Source organism: Diabrotica virgifera, chromosome 3 (assembly GCF_917563875.1).
Source record: "Diabrotica virgifera virgifera chromosome 3, PGI_DIABVI_V3a".
NCBI classification, from domain to species: Eukaryota; Metazoa; Arthropoda; class Insecta; order Coleoptera; family Chrysomelidae; genus Diabrotica; species Diabrotica virgifera.
This window is the reverse complement of record NC_065445.1, coordinates 131537145-131561322: the sequence shown is the minus strand read 5'-3', so window position 1 is coordinate 131561322 and position 24178 is coordinate 131537145. Positions and strand designations below refer to the sequence as shown.

Genomic DNA, 24178 nt, shown 5'->3' with positions numbered 1-24178 from the left:
CTAAAACCTAAGATGCAATCATCAGATATCAAATTTTGTCACCAGTATACGAGGTATGTCAAAAAATATGAATTTCGCTCAAGAGAAAACTACCTTTATATTTCAAAATATCAAAAAATTTTATTATGAAAAGTTATTTTTAATTAAAAACCATATTCAAATATGCAATAATAGCCTTCTACTTGAAAAAAAAATTCTGAAATTTTCCTAAATTACCGATTCCGAACATCATTTTTATTTATTAGACATGTAATAACTCTTTTATTAATAATTTTAGGAAAAAAAGTTATTCTTCATAAAAATCTGTGCATGGTCTAAACCTCAAGATGCAACCATCAGTTATCCAAGTTTGTTAATTTTATACGAGGTGTGTCAAATAATATGAATTTAGAAAGAATTTAGAAATTCTTTCTAAATTCATATCACATATTTGACTCACCTCGTATAAAATTAACAAACTTGGATAACTGACGGTTGCATCTTGAGGTTCGGACCATGCACAGATTTTTATGAAGAATAACTTTTTTTCCTAAAATTATTAATAAAAGAGTTATTACATGTCTAATAAATAAAAATGATGTTAGGAATCGGCAATTTAGGAAAATTTCAGAAATTTTTTTTGCTGTTATTGCATATTTGAATATGGTTTTTAAATACAAATAACTTTTCATAATAAAATTTTTTGATATTTTGAAATATAAAGGTAGTTTGCTCTTGAGCGAAATTCATATTTTTTGACATACCTCGTATACTGTTGACAAAATTTGATATCTGATGATTGCATCTTAGGTTTTAGACTATGGAGAGCACTTTATAAAGAATGACTTTTTTCGTAAAATTGATATTAAAAAAGTTTCCCATATGGTTCCAAGTTACGCAGACACCCTGTATATTATACCATTGATTGGAATTATACAAGAAACAAATAAATAAAGTATGGCAACACTGCAAATGCCAAATAACTGAAGGTTATTAGATACATTCCTGAACTGGTCTGGATTCGTAATTCCTACGGACGTCCGTAATCGTACTTCCTGGGGACGTCCCATTAAGGTCCCATTACATTCTGACTTAGCGGCACCTGAAACAGACGTCCTGGGGACGTCTGGATTTGTAATTCCTGGGAACGTCCGATTGAGGTCCCCGTACATTCGGACTTAATTGGGACCTGAAACGGACATCCTCGGGATGTCATGTGCTATCTGTAAGTTTCACAAGTTTAAAGTGCTTATTTTTGAAAGGGTTATAGTTGAAAGGGCTTGAACGGGTCACTAATCACGAGTGTATGCAATCTTTGAACATCCATATCTTAACCAATTTTTGTCTTACGGAAAAACAAAATAATACCAGCATATTTATAAAATCAAACCTACATTTTTTTACTCTTTGAGATTTTTCGTTATACTTCTTAAGTTATTTTGAAAAAAAAAAGTATTTTTCCAAAATTTTAGAAAAATTTTTTTTATATAAAATCAAATTTTTTCAAAAATAAGCACTTCTATAACCTTTCAAACTTACAGATCGTATAAAGAACACACATAAAGTAAATAGTAGAGCACAGTAACGGTTAGTGTTATTTAGGGTGCTAAAATAGGGGGAGATTTTCACGATTTTTTTTATTAAAAAAAAAAGGCTAACTTTATTTTGGACGTAACTCGCTTTATTTTGATACTAGAATTTTTTATAAAAAATAAAAATAAAGCTTTTTTATAAACTTTAAAAAAGTTTTATTGGGGTTTTTCTGAAAAATGCTTCATTTTTTGGTTATTTCACGTTGAAATATTCGATTTGGAATTTGACGAATAACAACGTATTTTTCATGAGCTACAACTTTGGTTTTACTGGGTTTATAGACTTCGTGAATACACAGATTTTTCGTTTTTTTTTTATAAGCTACATTTTTGCTAAGAATATTTTTTTCGATAAAATACTTTCTGACTTATTTTCGAAAAACCATCTAAAAACTTGGTTTTTTCCCCCGAGAAGGGATAACACTCGCCCCCAGGGGAAAAGCGCACATCGGCACGATATCACTTTTTTTCTTTGGCATGTATGCCAAATTTCATGTCAATAAGCTGTTGTTTAAAATTTGGAAGTTTTGCAATATTTTACCGTGAGTGAATGGACTAGAGACTTAACATTTTTATTTGAACTATTTTCACGAAGATGGCGCCCAAGCATTGGTTCAAAAAAATTTTGACATTTGACATCGACATCAGTCATCTTGAATTTGATTGTTTGACGTTGTATTATTTGAAAGTTATGTTTGCTTTTCTATTTTAATTCGGAAAATCATTAACGAATTATATCCTAAAAGATTCATTAAACTGTGATGAACTGTTAACCTGTGTGTGGACGTCTTTTTTATTAGTAAAAACTGGTTTAAAGTGTTTTAAAGTAAGTACTTCATAAATACGTAACCAAGTCTTTGAAAAATAACGACTTTTCAAGCAGCATGAACTCTGTGGAAAAATATGTTTTCTCTATTTTGTAAAGTATATTTGTCTTTTGTAAGTATAACAAAAGTTTGTAATCTGTAAACTATCACTTAATAAAAAGTTTGGGTAAAAATCTAGCCAACCGGGACAGCTATTTTTTGCAATTTTGCAGGTTTTGGTGTATTAACTGATACAATTTTTGAGGGGACGTTCTAAATCTGTTGTAAACAAAAATAATGTTTTATTATATAACAGCACAGTTCTTAATGACAAAAATTCTTGGACTTTCTAAAAGTATCACTAAAAATATTGGTTTTGATCAGAAGATGCAAAGAATAAAATAGGAATATGTATTAATAAGTGCAACAATAATACTGATTAATGCTATTATTATCTCAGATCTTTCCTCCATTTTCATACTATTATTGCAGGATATACTACAGTATACTCTCTCCATAACTTCTTCTACGGCACTACAGCCCAAATTGAGCCTTGGCCTCCTTTATTTTTTGCCTCCATAACGTACATGGGTATTAGGAGGTTTCGCTTTTAACGAGGTACTATTTACAATAGAATACAAAGAATAGTAAAAGTAAAGATTATGTACAATAAACATCAAAACAACAACGAATAAGAGACAATTAAACAATAAAATTTGTACAATAAAACAGTATATCAAATCACAAAAGGTAAAAAGATATCACATATTTAAATTATTAGACTCCTAAGTTGCACTTTAAAGATATTAATGTTTGGAAGGAATGGATCCAGTAGCATGTCATTGCAATAGCTCTGAGCATTCTCGACAAGGGAAAATGACAAGCATAATCAGTCCTATGAAAAGGAATATAAAAGAGTGCAGTGTGTCGAGTTCTATGTATTGTGTTTAAGTACACATTATCTAATAATGAGGGACAATTAATAACACTGTTTAGAATTTTAAAGATAGATATCATATTAGCTCTCAACATGGGGTTCTTCAATGTAGTAATGTTAAATTGAGACATTATTTCAGAATATTCTATGAAGAAATTTGGCAATAAATCTGGGGAAAATAAATCAAGGGTTTAGTATCAAACAACGTTAACTACAAAAACACGAAGTGGCAGAAAATGCGAAAAACTGTTTTGAAACGTAATATTGGCCAACAAATTTGTAATTACGGAGGCAAAATACATTACAATAGAAATCTGCAAATTTATATAGTATTATTATAGTTCCATACAGAGAACAAAATAGAATTTGTTTCTATAATGACCTGATAACGCTTTTTGATATTACCGATATTTTTTTTTGTTAACTGTTAACGTCACACTTAATAATAATAGTTTTACTATCGGGTTAGCACTGCTGGGTGAAAATGTAAAAATGTAATTTGTAATTTCCCTAAAATGTTGCGAAAATCTCCCTGATATTTCCCCGTTTTTCAGGATATCAATTTTGACTTTATCTTAAATTCCCTGATATTTTCAAATTTTTCAGGATATCCAATGCAGACCTAACCCTGTATTATTAAAAATGTTACAAGTATATTTAAATAAGAAACTTTAATTTTCTAATAGCATGCAAATATTAAACTTATGAAGTGTCTAAATACTTATACTATCTTTACAAGTCTTCATCTTCTCCCCTTCCTTTAATATTGTAGTAAAAGAAGTGATATTGTTCTTTAATTATATTTTTCTCACAGAGTTCAACTAAACCTTTTAATTTTTTATCATCAATTGTTAACAGCTTGACAGCTTCTCACATTTTCTTCTTGGCACAAAAGTTTTTTAATTGAAAATTCGTGACATACAAAGTTTTGTGCTATGACTGGACATTTTTCTGTTACCACTGACAAAATCACAATATTAAATACATAATTACGACAAATAGATATGTGACCGGCAATCAGAAAATAACATCTGTTTTCTTTTAACTTCAGCAAAACTAAAAAATGTAATGAGTAATCAGATTATTCTACCATATAATATTATTATATGGTAGAATCGAACAACATCAAAAATAAACAAATTTATTTAGGTATCCAGTATCAAAATAACGTTTTTCAAACGAATATGAATTATAAATAATAACGCTGTCTACAATTACAGCTTAAAATATTAGTGTCAATAAACGTTAACTGTCGATAACTGTATTTGATGTATCACGAAATTCCCTGTGAAATAACGTTATCACCTCTTACATGTTTTTGACATGAACAATTTTTTAACAATTGGTAGTTAACGTTTAATGTATTTTGTAATCTACTTCAGATAGAGATACAGGTTTTTGGTACTAAAAGAAGTCGAAAACCGTGAATTCGATTATAGGTATATCTCAATTTCACAAAAAATGTAGATAACGTTGTTTGACACTAAACCCTCGAAATATGTAGTTACTTTAAGAATCACCACTTTATATATCTAGAAATGACAATAAAATAGTATTTCAAGTTCTTAACTGTAGTAAACCTTTCAAATTTTAGAAATTTTTTTTTAGAAAGAATCAGTTAAATTTCTTTGCTTTAATGAAGAATTCCACTCCCTCGAAGCTAAATTACTCCAGCATCTAAAAAACATGGTATCCATCGGCATGGCAGCAGAGGGTATTGAAGGTTATTCTGTAACTGTTACAATGATTTGCTGTACATCATATATCTCATAGCCATCATCAGCTCGCACCCATTCTTCTACATCATTGTTATTTGCTTCTTCACAGCCAGGAATATTTTTGCACAAGGTCTCTTAACAAGTTGGTTTCTTCACCCTCTAGATCTGGTATTTCTTTGCAAGTAAGGCTTAGTCAAATTTTTTCCCAGTAGTTTCTTATAACTTTCTCATTCACAGATTCGCAAGCCTCTGCTACCCAGTAAATGATGTCTTTTATATTTATTTTCTTGAGTTTTTCTAATAGTGGCAGTAATTTATCTTCATCACTGATTATTCGCCTCAATTTCTGTTATCGACTCGCAACTTTTTGTCTCGAAAAGCAGTGTTTGATAGTGAGTCTCAGGTGAATGTATTTTTCTATTATATGGTTCATTACTTCCTTCTTATTATCATAGGCCTTTATTGCATTCAAAACGAAAGTACTGTACTTATTAACACGTTGACGGACAGAAGGTCTATAGATGTCTAAATTCCATTGATTTAATGTGACACAACGTCTGTAGATGTTGCATTTTTCCCTATTCTACCTTGCAAAATATAATAGTGTCACAACACTTGCTTATACATTTGACTCAGTGTTAGTCAACATGTTAATGATAGTAATGATAGGCATATTATCTATGTTATTTTTTATTAGAAGAGTGTTTAAAGAAAATCTGTTTAATTCGAAAAAATCGGTAATCTGAAATGGGTTTGGTCCCAATTATTTCAGATTACCGGGATTCCACTGTAGTAGTAAGAGAATAAAATAGGAAAGATCTAACCAAATATACTATTCCTTTTCTAATAAGCAAAAAATCAAAATATATAAAAAAAGAATGTGTGTGTACTTTGTACGCACATAAGAAGTTATACTTCTATTATATAATTTCTTAAAAATAAATATACTTTAAACAGTTTATTTTAATTTTTTTTAAAGACCAAACTAACTTTGTGCTTATCGCTTTCAAAAAAATAAAAAAAAAAGTATAGGATTGCTCCGGATTCGAACTCAAGACCTCTCGATCTCTGGCCAAATGCTATACAAATATGGCAAATATGCTACGAAGACTGTGTCTGTATCGGTTCGGATGTACCTAATGACAATTCACAGTAACAAACAGACAAGGTGAAGTATAATAAATATACAATAAAATGTTTTAATAATACTCATCTTAGTCCTGAGGAAGACAAATCCAAATACACAAAAATTATAATAAATATATCAGGAGCTTGGAGGAGTAAGGGCGAACCCAAAAAATGGTCATTTCAAAAACAGTCTCATCTTCCTCACATACTTTTAAAGAATTCGTCTGTATATTATAACAGCATGTTGACACTATTAAATCGTTTGAACGGAATCTAAAAACGTTTCTAGTTAGCCATGCCTTTTACAGTATTGAGGAATTTTTAAATTTTTATGTGTTTCTTGTAATGTATTTTTCTTAATGTAAATTTTAATGTACTAAATTTTTAATGTATTTACATTTGTATAAACTATAAAATTTCTTTGACTAGTCAGATAAATTTATGTAATGTGTATACATTGTATAAATTTCTAGACGAATAAATTCTATCTATCTATCTATCTATCTATCTATCTATCATGTTTCGCCCTTCATATTCCTAAAATTTCGTAAGAAACAATATACCAATCCATTCATGTCAGAAACTGAACTGCATAATCGTCTAGAAGAGTAAGGGCGAACCCACAGGCTTTCGTTGCGCTTCCGTTCAAGGTTCACCCGTCCTCTGTTGACACGCCGGTGTTTTTATAATTCTGTAGCTTAGTAGCTTCAGTTAATGAGATACAGAAGACGAAGACACCGTAGACGATGAAAATCAAATTGAATTCAATTGAAGCTTTATACTGTGAATTTTATTTAAAACACTAGGGATGTTTATTTTTATAGAATAAAAAGTATTAAACAAACCTCTTTTTTGTTTTTTTTATAAAAATCTTGCAAAATCCTTTTTTTAAGATCTACCTGAAGGGTTTCCATACCGTAGGAAAAAATTAGGGTGTAATTTGCATAATAGTAAAGAAACTAAATTTGCATAAAGTTTATTGTATATTGTAATTTTTATTAATACTTGGCGATAAACTTTCCGCTTACAAAGGCGGCTTTCATTATCCTGTTCAACGCTTCTGAGAAAAGATTGTAGTGATGAGTCGATGTACTGATAGAACATGACACTGACAAAAACCATATTTACAAAGTTAATATAAGGCATAAAAGAAGGATTATTATAGTAATTTTAGAAGTTGATACTTTATTATATCAATTTACTATGTTAGTTGGGAACAAGCCGTAAAATTAAAATAATAATTCCTAAGATGTACGCGCTTTCTCCACTTTGATCGGCATTGTAATAATACAGATTATACACTGTACCCCTTGGTAGACCGCACGCTATAGTAGAAATGCGACGATAAACCGCATAATCTAGTAGCATCACTTGTTCGCCCTTACTATTCTAACATGTTTGTAAATTTTACTCAGTTTTCCCGATTTCCCGACATCGTTTTTGCAGTTTGCCCTTACTCCTCCAAGCTCCTGATATTTACTAAAAACACTAATATATTCTTTTCACACCTTTTCTTGCACTGCTATATTTATACATAACTTGAAAGATTTAGCAACTAAACGCCATACTGTCTGTGTGCGCATGCGCGCAGTTGAAATTTTACTCTCAATCACGCCTAAAGAAGTATAACTTCAAAAAACATAAATAACTCCCACTAAATAAATTGTAAGAGTCATTGCTGCAAGAGGTGTTCCAGAGAGAGGTGTACACTTTACTCTGATGATAAAAGTGTGTTGCACAGAATAAAGGAGCCCACGCACTGAATCGGCATAGACCGGTCGGCTCGGCTAAGAGCAATCAGCAGATTTTGCTATACATGGAAATAAATGAGCCACCGCACACCGCTTAAGAACGTTCTGCTCAAAACGGCAAGATCGCCTCGGCTTCGTCGGAGAATGATAGCAGAGGCAAAACCCATCAAACGGTCCGATGCTGTTGGCGCTGTTGTGTATGTTTTAGTAGTATTTTATGCATTGAAATGTACACGTCTGATTTTTAATAAACGCACTATGGCTGACGAACTTCTTCTAGACAGTGTGCGGGAATATGTAATTTGTAATATTATTGTTAATGAGAAATTAATTGTTAACGAGGAAGTTTTATTGTGGTGAGACGGGCAATATCAACTAAAAAACAATGTTCCAAATGAAATAAGTCCAAAATACTTAGGTACTGTTTAGGTATTTCGTAATTTCAAAAATTATATTTTTTACTTATGATTTTGAGCCTTGAAAATCGTCATCTTTCGTTCTTTTTTCAATTTTAAATTGTTTATAACTCGAAAACGATCAACTTTGAATAGATATTACAAAAGACCATTTTTCTTTAGAATAATCAAAACAATCTGAAACAATATCTGCCTGGGTCGAAATTTTTTTTCAAATTTATAAAAGTCATTTTTTTAATTATTAATTAATTATAGTTAGATCAACATTAGATCGGGTACCGCTTGTTTTTTGTAATTGTTAACATGCTAAATTATATATCCAATAATTTTTATGTGATAGTTCTACCTTACATCGTTTAGACTAATTTATTTTAGATGAAAATTGGGATAGCTTAGAGTGACCACTAGCCTTTCTTCAAGAGATATTGATTAAGTTTGTGTCCTGCTTTAAATAAATATGTTACAAGGGAATACGCATTAGGTGGACATTTTTTAACCACCCTTGGGCATTAAGGGTTAATAATAAAGTTAAAATTAGGATTATAAAAAAGATCACCATTGGATAAGGAACTACACATACAACAATTGAACGCAATGCTAGAATAACGGTATAAACGCCAAATCAGATTTTGTTCACAAATTGAAAAAAAAACACGTTATAATTGCTCATTTTGAAAAAAGTTTTGTAATATTTCCACATAGGATTTTGCGCATATATACTGTTGTTCCATGGAAAATCCACATATTAAACTATTTAGGTTACAATGTTGTTCAGCACAGCATTCAATTTATTTTTCTGTTGTTTTTCAAAAATTGACTTCTCTGCTTTCATCTGTCGACCACAAAATTTACCTACTGCATTAACAATTAAAGGGTCCAGGGAAGAAACATGATAAGCACCATTTTGGTAGTTTTACAGGAGAGTGAAAATCACTTCAAAACGTAATACATAATATGAAAACTGCTGTACTTATTTGTGATAAATATGTTTTCTAGGTTTACTATTTATGGTAATAGGAAATGAAATAAATACTAAACTTTGGAAACCAGGAATATTTTAATATGAATATTTTATCACCCCTTACTGTCACTTAGTCTTACCACCCCTAGGATAAGTGGGTTTTCAATTATTTTTTGGAAGGGCCTAATTTGTTTTTGTTTGACAGCTCTCGGTTTTTCCTTTTTTAGGATTATTGAATTGATATTTATTTTCGTCTTGGGGGAGTCATGACCCCCCGTGAAACCCCCTTGGATCCGCCACTGAATCAAATGAACTTGTCAAGGTATTTTTCTGGACAGCTGGTGGTTGTCAGGTTCTTTCCCTGTATGTATATTATACGCTCTGAGCTTCGCTGGTGTCGCTCCTAGCGTGTACTAATTCAACTTTCACTGGTAATTTTTAAATTTATTATTTAATTGTTATCGCTTAATATTTACAACGCAAAAAAGTAATTAAATTGTAATCGATTTTTTTAAGATTGTGCTAATCATTTTGACGTTCTATTGATAAAATATGAATTTCTTACTTCGGATACTTTCACAATTATCATGTAGATGGCGCTAAGATTAATTTATAATTACATATTACGGAACATTAAAAAAACTTAAATTCAGTATTTAAAATGTAAGTATATTTAAGGTAAATATATATACCACAGCTTTGACCAACTAATATTTTTTATAACTAATGTTTTTAATTTTAATTTTAAATTAATCACTTTGACATTTATGTCAAATGTCCGGTAAACATTTACAGACTTGTCACTACTGGCGCTGGTGAATTTGTAAATATCCCCTCTATGTGCGAGCTCACAGCGTATAGGCATAATCGTGGTAGTTTACAGCTTATTTCCCTTATTTATACATTTTGTAGGGACCAGTTAGACATACTATAATTTTATAAAATCCTAAAATTAATAAATTGGCGTTTATCATTTCCCCTGGACCCCTTCAATTTGTATTTACTTCTTAATCAAATTTAGAGACAGTGTACACAGAAGTAAATTCTCAATAATATAGCAAAATCAATGGGTTTTCACTAGAAGCAAATAAACAGAAAATGTTAATAGATAAGTCAAAAAGCACTTTTGCTTCACATGAAAAAGTATAGGGAAAGGAATCCTACTAGAAATAATATATAAAATTACATACAGTATGTAACTAAAATATAAAGAAAATTTAGTGTAAAATACACTTGAAAAATAAATAAATTAGTATAGGAATTTACCACATTTTTATTATATTGTAAGAGATTTCTTAGCTGATTAAGAGTTATAAGTCCCAATGTTGTTAACCAACCTCATGTACAATCAATGAACATTAACATCTTCCGTGTGGATGGCATATACCGATTGAGCAATTTCTCATGGTTGGTATGGGCCTTTAATGAGAGCGACAAAGAGACATGTATTTATTATACATTTAAAACGGTCTAGAAGATATACGCCGGCAAAGCGAGGTAGCGCCAACAACCCACTTCATGTCGTAGGTAGGGCTTTCTCAGCACAGCGTTGCCAAAGTAGATTTAAAAAAGAAAATAACAAAGTAGAAAATATTATAATATTTAACTTTTTGTAAACGAATATAATAAACAAATTATTTAAAAGAAAAAAACTTAAGTAAGAAAATATTGTTTTCACCAATTTAAAAAGAAATGGGTGAAAAAGGTTGAATTATATTTCAATGTTTTCACATTTTTTTAAAATGGATGAAAACAAAATTTTTTTTCTTAAGTTTTTTTCTTTTAAATAATTTGTTTATATATTCGTTTACAAAAAGTTAAATATTATAATTTTTTCTACTTTTTATTTTCTTTTTTAAATCTACTTTGGCAACGCTGTGCTGAGAAAGCCCTACCTACGACACGAAGTGGGTTGTTGGCGCTACCTCGCTTTGCCGGCGTATATCTTCTAGACCGTTTTAAATGTATAATAAATACATGTCTCTTTGTCGCTCTCATTAAAGGCCCATACCAACCATGAGAAATTGCTCAATCGGCATGTGAGCCACATGATGCCTTCACCAATGTGCGGACGGCGAACATGTATGCCATTGATTATACACATTTTTAATATGGGTTTTTTTCTGTCCGTTCAGTGTATAAGTCTTAGCATCAGACATCTGCACGCAATGTGATAACGGATTATTATATCTATGGGATGTTCCATGGAAAGGAATATTTTAAAAGTAGGATTTTGACACAAACCTAAATGCAGAACATTTGCCCAAATTGAGCCTTGGCCTTCTTTATTTTTTGCCTCCACCCTTGCTTGTCTGTGGCTGCTCTTCTCCATACAAGGACTCCTAAAAGGGCTTGTGCATCGCTGTTTACTGTGTCTTCCCAGCGCTTTCTTGGCTTTCCAACCGGTCTCTTTCCCTGCATTCTAGTATTCAGTGCTCGTTTTGGTAGCCTATCCTCTCCCATTCTTATTACATGTCCGGCCCATTGCAATCTTTGTATTCTAATGAAGTCTGATAGGGGTGTTTCCTTATAAAGTTGATAAAGCTCGTTGTTGTATCGACTTCTGAAGATTCCATTTTCCCTCACAGGTCCTAGTCTTCTCCTCAGTACTTTCCTTTCGAATGTGTCGAGTTTGTTTTTAGATGTTTCTTTCAGGACCCATGCTTCACTGCCATAGCATGCAATTGGTTGAATTAAGGTTTTATAGATTCTCATCTTTGTATTTCGGTGGACATTTTTAGACCGAAATATATGAGAGAGGGCAAAATAAGCTCTATTTGCCTGCATTATTCTCTTCCGTATTTCTCCATCTTCTCCGATCCATCGGCATATAATTATATTCCCAGGTATGTAAACTTTCCAACCGTTTCAATGTCATCTTCATGTATAATGTTTTGTGGGACTATATTTCTTCTTGTCTGTATCATTATTTTGGTTTTTTCTGTGTTAATTTCCAGACCTAGTCTTTTTGTTTGCGTTTTTAACTCTGCATATGATTCCTGTGCTCCTGTTGATGTTCTACTCATAATCCAAAAACTACATCATAAAATATTTGGACTTTTTAATACCCTTCCTCCCTTCGTCATTCATTTACAGTCCAGGCCCTCCTACTACTTGTTGTTGTCACAATTGCAACTCAACTAATCACACTGTATACATTTAATTAAATATTTAATTCAAAACCTAATTTTAGTATTTGTATATTCTAGATGCCGAGAACTAAAGCATACAATAAAAAACCAACATCAAAATTAGATGAAGAAGCTTTCGATAGACAATTTCTTCTAGAGATTTTACATAAACTAAGTAAGTTTTTTATGCAAAAGTGTTTTATTCATTTCGACAAACCCAAAAATTAAAAATAAAAATTATCGTTTTATTATAGTTTTATTTATATTATTTAGATTATTTTCGTTATTATTATAGTTTTTTATCATCAATTGGTAAAAGGACTTGACATAATCGTGGCAATTTGTATTTTTCGGCTTTATGTCGACTTCTTTCTGATAATTTGCAAAACTATAGATAAGATAAACTGTTTAAGGAGTCTTTGGTTCGAAGTGAATTTTCGTAATTTTGCTTATATTTATCACCTCTTTAGTGTTAGTTCTCTCTCAGTTGTAGTAGTCCCAGTTAGTTCTCTCCCATAGTGTTCTGAACTTTCGATGGCCAATCTCAAGGAAATAGTGTTATTCCCACATCCAAAGTCACAGATGCATGATCATAAAATGATTACAGTTTTACTCAATTGTTGGAATATAATACGATTTTAAAGGAATATAATACGATTAAAACAGCAAATACAAAGGAATGCAACGAATATCGTACGATAGCATTGATGTGTCATGCTCTAAAACAATTCTTAAAAATATTCCACAATAATAACATCTGTAGGAAATTAGACATAGACATCAGTAACACTCAGATGAGATTCAGAAAAGGGCTGGGCTCTGTTTGCAATGAACCGTCTCTCATAAAGATGCTTAGACATGAACCAAGAAATTTACACCTGTTTTATTGATTTCGAAAAGGCCTTCGACAAAGTACAGCATGAACCACTAAGGCAAGTTCTAATATACAAAAATATAGACAGCCGAGATATTCAAGTTATATGCAACCTATAATGGAATTAAACAGCAAATGTGAAGGTTGAGGGTAGGCTAACAGAAGAAATTCAAATCCGTCGAGGAGTCCGACAGGGATGTACCTTATCGGCACTTTTATTTAATCTGTATAGTGAAGCCATCTGTCAACAAGCACTCGTGGAAGAACATGTTGGTCTGATAATAAATGGTGAGACGATCAACAATATAAGGTATGCTGACGATACGGTTCTCCTATCGGGAACTCTAGTAGAACTACAACATCTCGTTCAAAGTCTCAATATATACTGTAACAGTTAGAGCTTGAAAATTAATTTGAAAAAAACTAAATTTATGGTAATCGCGAAATCAAAGAACATCAGAGCTAATCTTGTAATAGACAATACAGCGATTGAGCGTGTGTCCTGTTATAAATACCTAGGTGCTTGGATTACAGACGATACTGATCAAACAAAAGAGATTAAATGCAGAATAGAGATCAGTCTTTAATAGAATGCGCAAACTCTTTAGCAATCGTGATAACAACATAAAGTTACGAATACGAATGCTGCAGTGTTATGTCTTTCCCACTCTGTTATATGGAGTTGAGACTTGGACACTAAAACAGTCGACCATAAAAAACATCGAAGCATTCGAGATGTGGTGCTATAGGCGCATTTTCAAAATATCATGGATGGACCGCGTCACTAACACGCAAGTACTCCAAACTTTAGACAAAAGATGCGAAATTATAAATGAGATAAAAACTAGGAAGATGGACTTGGGACACATTATGATGGGTGAAAAGTACGAACTTTTAAGAAATATGCAGGGCAAAAGAAGTGTGGGAAGAAGAAAAATATTGTGGCTTCGCAATCTACGTGAATGGTTCGGGTGTAGTTAGGCGCGCTGCTAACAAAAGTCGCAGTGGCCATGATGATTTCCAATCCCTCCTAGGGGTGGCACATGAAGAAGAAGAATACGATTTTCCAAATGCCATCTTATGCTCTTTAAAAAAATCCATTAACAGTTTCCTTTTTGATAATCATTCATGCTATATCTAGCAATTATCCTTGATTATTGCTGAGGTCATTAGTAAAATTATACTTTCCAATCTTACTCTTGTAATAAAAGTTACTAACTTCTATTCTCCTTTTCATGACCATTTTTCAGTGCGTCACAAATTATAGAAAAAAAGGTAAGTCCGTGATAAGACACATTTATGACATTTATTCTAACATGACATTTTGGTTAAATCTGACAGTTGTCACATTTTATTTTCAATTTGGAATGAAAACAAATCAATTGTGTCTATTGCATTTATAAAATGGTATTTTCTTTGATTTGTATAGTCTTATAAATTGTACAGATTATATATTGATAATATTATTTTATTTAGTAAATAATTCTTTTTTGATTATGGCGCCATCTATCGACAACTAGAATAATCACCGAACTAGAATATTAACAAAGTAATCACCGACGTGCCTTTTTTTCTGTCACATACAATTTAATGCGTTAGAGAGAAATCGAAAAACTGTTACGCACTGAAAAATGGTCATGAAAAGGACATATCTTTGTCATTACTAACACCTTATGTAACTCAAAGTATATGATTTCTTCTTGTTTCCTTAATTGTGATTTTCAGGTATCGCTGTATTGTCTGACTGTAGCTACTGCATCTCATTTCTTTCTTCTTCTTCCCCTTTATAAGCAATTCTGCTTGTTCATTGGCGGATTGATACCTCTATGGAGGGTGGTCACTCCATCGTTTGCACGGTCGGCCGATAGTTCTTGTACCGATTGGTGATTTATCTCTTGCTATTTTGACCACATGTATCTCCCCCATTCTGGTTATGGGGTTATTCCATTCTTGTTTTTAATTTAGTGTACATTCGTTTATACACTGTATGTTACATTGTCTTCTAATGTCTTCACTCCTCTTTCGATCTCTCAGAGTATTTCCTGTAATTTTTCTCAGTACTCTCATCTCTGTCGTTTCCAGTAGTCTTTGTGTTGCGGCTGTATCGGGTCTTGTTTCTGATGCATATGTCATTATTGGTATTATACCGGCTTTATAAATTCTTGACTTCATCTCAGTATTAGTATGTCGGTTTCGCCATATAGTGTTATTAAAGCACCCTGCCAGTCTATTTGCTTTTTGTACTTGATTTCTCGCTCCTTTGTCCAGGTGCGGGAGCACGCCAAATAGAATTCTATTTTAGTGACGTCACGTTGCCTAGCAACCGTCGATTCTCCCATTATGAAATTCTATTTTGTGACGTCAGCAAAATAGAATTCTATTTGGCGTGCTCTGGTCCCAGGTCTCCTTAACTTGACAATGTAATTCCAAGGTATTTTACTTCCATTACCTGTTAATACTGATAGCATATATTTCTAATTTACATCTGATTGGTCCTTTACTGATTACTATTGTTTTAATTTTCCGAGATGAAATTGCCATATTGAATTCTTTTGCTCTTATGTTATATCTGTGGACTAATCTTTGCAGACTATCTTCATCTTGGGCTATCAATATTGCATCGTCAATGTAGCAGAGTATATTTACTTCTTTGTTTCCCATTCTATATCCCCTTCCTTTGGTGACGTTTTTGATGATTTCATCCATGATTAAATTGAAGAGCATAGGACTCAATGAGTCTCCCTGTCTTATTCCGCTGCCTATATCTATAGGTTCTGTAAGTTGTCCATCTATTCTGACTTCCATTTTGTTGTTTTGGTAGATGTTTTCAATAGTTTTTATGATATCTAGGAGGACTTCTCTATTATACAGAAGATGGACTACATCTTTGAGTCTTACTCTGTCAAATGCTTTCTTCAAGTCAATGAGACATAGAAATGCTGGTCTTTTAAACGCTAGTGATTTCTCAGTAATTTGCTTTATGATGAATAGTGCATCTGTACACGATCTTCCAGTACGAAAACCCTGTTGTTCATCTGCTAAACTTATCCTTTGATTCATTAGGTCTTGTAAAATTTTAATTGTAAGTTTTAGGGTAGTATTTAACAAGTTGATACCTCTGTAGTTTTCTGGTTGCTTTTTATCTCCTTTTTTCAATGGTAGAATTAGTTCTCTCGTTCTCTATTCTTCTGGTATTTTATTGTGTTTTATGATTTTGTTAATTAATGTTGTCATAATTGTTCTGTTATTGCTGCTCCACAATATTTCAGTAATTCGTTTGGTATTCCATCCTTACCTGCAGCTTTGCTGTTCTTCAAGTGTTCAAGTGTTTGATGTCAGCTTTTTAACCTCATTTTTTTAGTTTGGCATATTCTAAGTACATTCTGTACATTATAGACATATTTAAACCCTCTTCTAACTACACTAGTTTCGAGTTCTTCCTTATATGATGAGAAGGTAGAAGTACAGAGAATTGTGCTACACAATGTTATTTTCTATATCCTCTGGGATCTTGTACGGTCTAGTATTGTGCTTCCCCCGGATTAGACTCTAGAGTCCTTGCCTTCAGTAGAGGTTAATTGAAATATTTTTTATTTTAGAGCAAGAATTCATTGATTTAATTGATGTAAAATTTCGTTGTATGTTGGAAGATGACAGAAGAGAAATTATGAAGCAATTTTCCGAAGAAGAACTAAATACTAAATTATGTGACCTGGTAAGTATCCATGTCGGGATAGTATTCCTCAGAGGTTTTCATCATGATTTTTAAAAAGTTACATTCAGTCAGGAATGTACCCCAAATTATTGATAATACCACTTTAAAGTCATCTACATACTTTTAAATGTATAATATATCCATGAATTGTTAATATGAATAAGACAAAGTTAAATAATTATTAGAAATTTTTTGTATATTACCAAACTAACAAAACAAAATAAGTATTATTTGTAAAACGATTTCCCAATTGGAAATCGAAACATCAAAATAAAGTAGTTTAAACTGAAATTATTATTAATTAACATTTTGTATATGACTTCTAATAATGCACTCATTATATTTTAGGATAATGTGTTAGTTTCACAAAGTCATGCAAGTATAAATTTAACGCGCAAACAAGACCTTTTAAATTCCACGAAGTCTGTAAGGAAAGGAGGAAAACGACTGACGCGAAGTTCTTCTGCCACAGATGAAGGTAAGATAAGCATAATGGGAGTACACAGGGGGTGTCTGAAGTCCTCCTCCCAATTATTTCCTGAACTCTAAAATACAAAGTAATAAGCATTTTTGAAACTTACAGGACTGCACTTGTTTTTGATGCATTAGTAACGTAATCAATCGAGATAGCGGAAGGTCGCAGTTTTATAAAATTTATTTGAAAGTAATACCATTGTTGATATAGGGAGATAGTTGGTAGGCCCAATAGGTAAATATGTTTGATTCAAATTGAGACAGTCACCAGATGTCCCCACAATTTTTGTCAGGGTCGCAACGTCAAAATGCATAGACACCAAGTTAGATACGATCCTATTCATAACACCCCAACTCGCATACATATTAAGAAAAATAAATAAGTAGAAGAGTATATTTAGAAATTGAATTAATGATATGCTACTATACGTTATATTATATATAATAGCATGACATCATTAATTAAATTTCTAAATATATTCTTCCATATATATTTATTTTTCTTAGTATGTATGCGAGTTAAGTTGTTATGAATAGGATCGTATCCAACTTGGTGTCTATGCATTTTGGCGTTGCTACTCTGACAGAAATTGTGGGGACATCTGCAGCGGGATTACGAACACTCGATGCGAGATCGCAAAACGAACCGTAGGCAAACTAGATGCGAATACGCATCGAAGCCAAAAAGTGATTACGAACTGGGTTCGAGTAGACTGTCAGAAAATCATCGGCAATTTTCGTATTTTTGAACCTACGGGATAATATTTCGAACAAATGGAATGATGTGCACGTTATATGTCAAGGAATTTCTCTCATTAACCTCAATCATTATTACAATAGAATATAAAATAAAGTTTTTATTACATATTTAATTGTTATAAACGTTTATTTTATATTCTAAGGATGATACAGTGAACGTGTACCTAGATATATAAATATATGATTTTCGAACTTGAGTAGAATTTGAGATTAATTATGATTTTTTACCGTTAAAGATTAAATGGCCAGGGAAAGATGGGAGACGTTGTATAAAAATATTACTAAAGGTCGTAATGGTCACTGCTAACTACCTATTCACTTCATCGAATTCTGTCTCAGAGCTTTTCTTCACATATTTTTAAAATAGGAAAGTATGTATTAGAGAACTTCTGTCCGTGTAATGAGTGTAATAACACCTCACTGGGAGATTTAAACAATATATTTTTTTAATGTTCAAAACATGAGAATTATTATCAAAACCGTGTATAATCTAAATATCGTTTGATTAACGATTTACATTATTTTTAAATTGAAAAAATCAAAGTATGAAGTAAGTAGGTTATGTCATTATGTATTCACTTTTCTTAATTTTTATACTTGGACCGGCAAGAGAGAAAGCGTTATAGGAGATCAGCGATCTATCAGAGAGAGATAGATAGTTCGAGTTGGCAACTCGACAGGGTCGTAGGTATCGAGCAGTGCCTTCGAGTTGACTCGCATCGACAACTTAGGGAAAGAGGTTTTGTAATCACTCCCTACGGTAAACATGGCGGATACGATGCGTATCGAGTGTACGTAATCCGGGCCCTGGTGACTGTCTCAATTTGAATCAAACAAATTTTCCTATTGGGCTGACCAACTATCTCTATATAAACAACGGTAATACTTTATTTCAAAGCTCTCATCACTCCTAGACTTTTGTGTCATATATATCACGGATATGGACTATCCGTGATAGATACTCATCGGCTTTTATGAAAAATGCTCGAACATGTCTATTTATTTTTCCAGTTTTCACTACCACTACCTTTCCCGGTTAGTCTATTTAAGGATGTCACAATTTACCAGGCAGAAATAACGTTAATCCATCGCTGTGTAGAAGAAATAGAAAGGCAGAAAAGAACATACTGTTCAATTGCCATCATTACAGAAAACCAGGCAGCGCTTAAGCACAGTTTAATACTAAAGAATCAGTTAATTCATTCTTGAATTTTGACAGTTACAATTTTGCAATCCTCTCTTGAAACAAAATTTTGAATGCGCGAAGATAAGGGAAGAAAATGGAACATAGAGAACAAAGGATTTTTCGCGGAGTGACCGTACTGATTCTTTAGCATTATACTGTGATTTAAGACCCTCCATTCTGGAGAGGTGAATTCTAAGCTAGCATAGAAATGTGTGGGTGTCCCAAATAACCTAGGATACTGTAGCAAGGTTATGGTAGCCTGGGTACTGGAGCATAGGGGCAATGAAAAATCAGATGAAATGGCCAAACAAGGCTCATCAATGCTATTTGTGGGACCGGAACTATTCTGCAGCATTGCAAAGCCAGTAACAAGAACGACTACAAGCTCTACAAATCTCTTGGAGAGGATGGTATCTTTCCAGCCCTGCTACAACAGGGCGTTGATACATTAACTCCTCATCTAGTCAAAATATTCAAGATGAGCTTCATCTTGGGCTACATTCCAAAAGGGTGGAGAGAGGTTAGGGTATGCTTCATTCCTAAGAGTGGTAAACGCCCTCCAGAGGAGCCGAAGTCATATAGACCCATAAACCTTACCTCCTTTGTACTTAAAAGTATGGAAAAAATACTTGATACATATATAAGAAGCGAATATTTAACAAATATACCGCTTCACAAAGAACAATTTGCCTACCAATCAGGCAAATCCACCGTGGATGCCTTGCACTGTCTCGTAAAAGACATAGAAAAGGCAATAGGATCAAAGGAAGTGGCGCTATGTGCATTCATAGACATAGAGGGTGCGTTTGACAACACCTCATATGAATCAATCAGCGCCGCCGCAACAGCAAAAGGTATCCAACCTTCCATAACTAAATGGATTCAATCCATGCTAAACACTAGGAAAATTATTACCTACCTAGGAGGCAAATCAACTACTATAAAAGCAGTAAAAGGTTGTCCTCAAGGAGGAGTCTTATCACCTCTACTGTGGTCGCTAGTGGTTGACGACCTCCTAACAAAGCTCAAAAGAGCAGGATTTCGTGCTCTGGGCTATGCTGACGATCTAGTTATAGTGGTTAGAGGCAAACATGACGGTATTATTGCCGAACGCATGCAGCAGGCCTTAAACATTATAACCACTTGGTGTTCGAGGGAAGGGCTATCAGTCAATCCCAACAAAACGACACTTATTCCGTTCACTAACAGGAGGAAACTAACATTACAGCCTCCGATCATGAATGGAATAACCCTTTCTTTCTCAGAAGAGGTTAAGTACCTAGGAGTCATCCTTGATAGGAGACTTACGTGGAATGCACACCTCACTCATATTACCACAAAAGCAACAAGGGCTTTCTGGATGTGCCGTAGGCTTTTTGGGAAAACCTGGGGTCTGAAGCCAAAAATGATCTACTGGTCATATTTAACGGTTGTCAGACCCATTATCACTTATGCTGCGATGGTTTGGTGGACCAAAACAAAGCAGCAAAAGGCAATAGACGAGTTGCAAAAAGTGCAACGACTTGCCTGTATTGGGATCACGGGTGCAATGAGATCGTGTCCTACCGCAGCCTTAGAGGCAATGCTAGACCTTCCTCCACTACATTTACATGTACAGAGGATCGCTCTAGAAAATGCCTATAGGCTGACACAGAATAAATCTCTAAAACCAGGTGACTTAACGGGACATATTGAGGTATTAAGGGCTGGAACAACCCAAATCATGAAGATGCCTACAGACGTAATGCCTGCAAAACAAGATTTCGAACTCGCGTTAGATGTTATTATTAACGACCGCGAGTTGACAGAAAACGAAATCGCTCAAATCACAAAAGGTGCCTTCACTTACTATACTGATGGGTCAAAAACAAACGAAGGAGTAGGAATAGGGATCACAGGTCCTAATATTAGGATATCCGCAGCCCTTGGAAATGCTCCAACAATATTTCAAGCAGAACTATTAGCAATAGAGTTCTGTGCTCAAGAGTGCCTAAGGAAAGGCCTCAACTCAGCAAGAATATTTATTGCATTTGATAGTCAGGCTGCTTTGAAGGCTCTGAAGTCCACAACTTACGAGTCAAAAATAGCCTGGAATTGCAAACAATCCCTTAAACAACTGGCAAGTCGCAACAAACTAACGTTGCTATAGGTGCCAGGGCATAAAGGAATTGTCGGAAATGAGATTGCCGATAGTCTCGCAAAGGAAGGAGCTTGTACTCCTTTCATCGGACCTGAACCATTTTGTGGCATACCAAAAAGCCGCATAATGGAAAAAGTTCGAAAATATGAAAAAGGAACTCAGTGCAGCCTACTGGAAAAATGTTCCAGGCCAAAGACAGGCAAAAAGGTTATTACGACCCTCTGCCCGGTACGCGAAATTACTCTTAGAGCTTCAGAAATCTGATCTCAGAGTAATCACAGGAATTCTCACTGGACACTGCTCACTCAGATATCATCTCTGTAAAATGGGCATACTGGACAGTGGGACATGTAGATTCTGCGATGAGGCAGATGAGACGTCAGAACATATTATCTGCAATTGCAGAGTAATTGTTCGGTAACGCCATAAATATCTGGAACAGGTATTCCTTGATCCTGATCAGATTACAAACCTAGCTCCAAAACGGATAATGGACTTTCTTAGAAGCCTAGACCTTTTGGACTAAAATATAGATGTAGGGTATACACAAAAGATCTTATAGGTCGCAGTGTAGTAAGGTCAACTGGGCCAATCGACCCCTTTTGCAATCTACAATCTACAAGGTTATGGTAGCCTGGGTACTGGAGCATAGGGGCAATGAAAAAGCAGATGAAATTGCCAAACAAGGCTCATCAATGCTATTTGTGGGACCGGAACTATTCTGCAGCATTGCAAAGCCAGTAACAAGAACGACTACAAGAAAGAAGACACCAGAACGAAGACAGGCGAAAGAGTTCATTGAAGAACATTCGCTAAAATTTAGGACTTACCTGATAAGAAAAGAAAGGAAAACAAACAATGCTATAGTAGGTCTGCGAACGGGGCACTTTAGTCTCAGTAGACGCAGTCTGTAAGTTATTAGACCTTTTAAAGAGAGTTAGGCTAGATAATGTAATCTAGTGTTTTTAGTGTCTATAGTGGGGACCACAATAGATCTGAAAAGGTGACAGAGGAATAGGTCAATAGACACATATTTTGTCATTTAAGAAAAATGTCCATAACGTTATATAGCGCAATAAATGACAGTTTTGGAGTGTAATTTTCAGGGGCAACTCCAAATTGCATGAAAATTTGGATTTAGGTTCTACTTATAGGTCTGGATCCCGCGTATGAAAAAAAAAGTTGATTAACAGCAAGCTGAAAATTTGTTAATAGCTTAAGGGTGTCTAGTTGGACAAATTTTGATATATGGGAACACTGGAACAGGGGAAGTTTTAATTGTGGAACAGGTTAAAAATTTGGAACGGTCAGACCACGAAAACGTCACATTTATTTTGTCCGACAGAACTTCCAATAGATTTGTTACCCTTTCATTAAACTCTCAAGCAAAAATCAGACTGCTATTTATCACCTGTCATAATTCCTGTTATTTGACATGTTCTACGTGTTCCACTCATTATAATGCCCATTTGGTGATAAATAGGAGCCTGATTTTTTTATGAGAGTTTAATGAAAGGGTAACAAATCAATTGGAAGTTCTGTCGGACAAAATACATGTGACGTTTTCGTGGTCTGACCGTTCCAAATTTTTAACCTGTTCCACAATTAAAACTTCCCCTGTTCCAGTGTTCCCATGTATCAAAAGTTTGTCCGACTAGACACCCTTAAGCTATTAACAAATTTTCAGCTTGCTATTAATCAACTTTTTTTCATACGCGGGATCCAGACCTATTATCCTCCAATTCAAAGTTGAATTTGTACCGTTGGTTGCTTATAATTGGGGGGTGACATTCACCCCTTGTCGGGGGTGACATTCACCCCTTGTCGGGGGTGAAAAAAAGAGAGTTTAAAGTGAGTCCGGAAATGGATAAATTGACTAATTCTAAGCAACTTTTGTTCTATAGAAATTTTGATTTTAGAAGTCAATACTTTTCGAGTTATTTGCGATTGAAAATGTTTATTTTTCGACAAAAAAACTACCTTTTCAGACGGTTTTTTGCAAATAACTCAAAAAGTAAATATTTAATCGAAAAAAATATTCTTAGCAAAAGTGTAGCTTATAAAAAAATGGTCTATCAGTAAAGTCTATAAACTGAGTAAAAGCAAAGTTGTAGCCCATGAAAAATACGTTCTTATTCGTCTAATTCCAAATCGAATATTTCAACGTGAAATCACCGAAAAGTTAAGAAACTTTCGGGAAAAATTTATTAACATTTTTGAAAGTGTTTAAAAAAAGCTTTATTTTTGTTTTTTTTGCAAAAGTTTCTAGCATTAAAAATAAACGAGTTACGCTAAAAAAAAGTTGGCCCCATTTTTTTTTTTTTTTTTTGTAAAAAAACGTGAAAATCTTCCTCTATTTAGCACCCTAAATAAAATTTATCGTTACCGCTTTACCATTTACTTTAAATGTATGTATGTATATTATTTATTATTATCTGTACGTTTGACATTATAAAAAATTTTCTAAAAATTTTGAAAAAATTTCCTTTTTTTAAAATAACTTAAAAAGTATTAGTGACACGAAAAATCTCAAAGAGTAAAAAAATGTAGGTTGTTCTGTTAAAAATATGCTAGTTTCATTTTTTTTCTGTAAGACAAAAATTGGTTAAGA

At 33.4% G+C, this 24178-nt stretch overlaps 1 protein-coding gene across 3 annotated transcripts in view; it reads left to right on the top strand.

The window, feature by feature from the left end:
* Positions 1-2217: 2217 nt before the first annotated feature.
* Positions 2218-24178, top strand: part of LOC114337755 (borealin) — a 57561-nt gene continuing 35600 nt past the window's right edge. The window contains exons 1-4 of one of the 3 annotated variants that reach the window (XM_028288289.2): positions 2218-2397; positions 12498-12594; positions 16893-17008; positions 17357-17486. In XM_028288289.2, the coding sequence (XP_028144090.1) occupies positions 12498-12594; positions 16893-17008; positions 17357-17486 (343 nt within the window). In that variant the 5' untranslated portion in view covers positions 2218-2397. Of the gene's footprint in view, positions 2398-2457; positions 2511-12497; positions 12595-16892; positions 17009-17356; positions 17487-24178 lie in introns of those variants that run through there. The other 2 variants (XM_028288288.2, XM_028288287.2) reach the window with 2 other exon arrangements.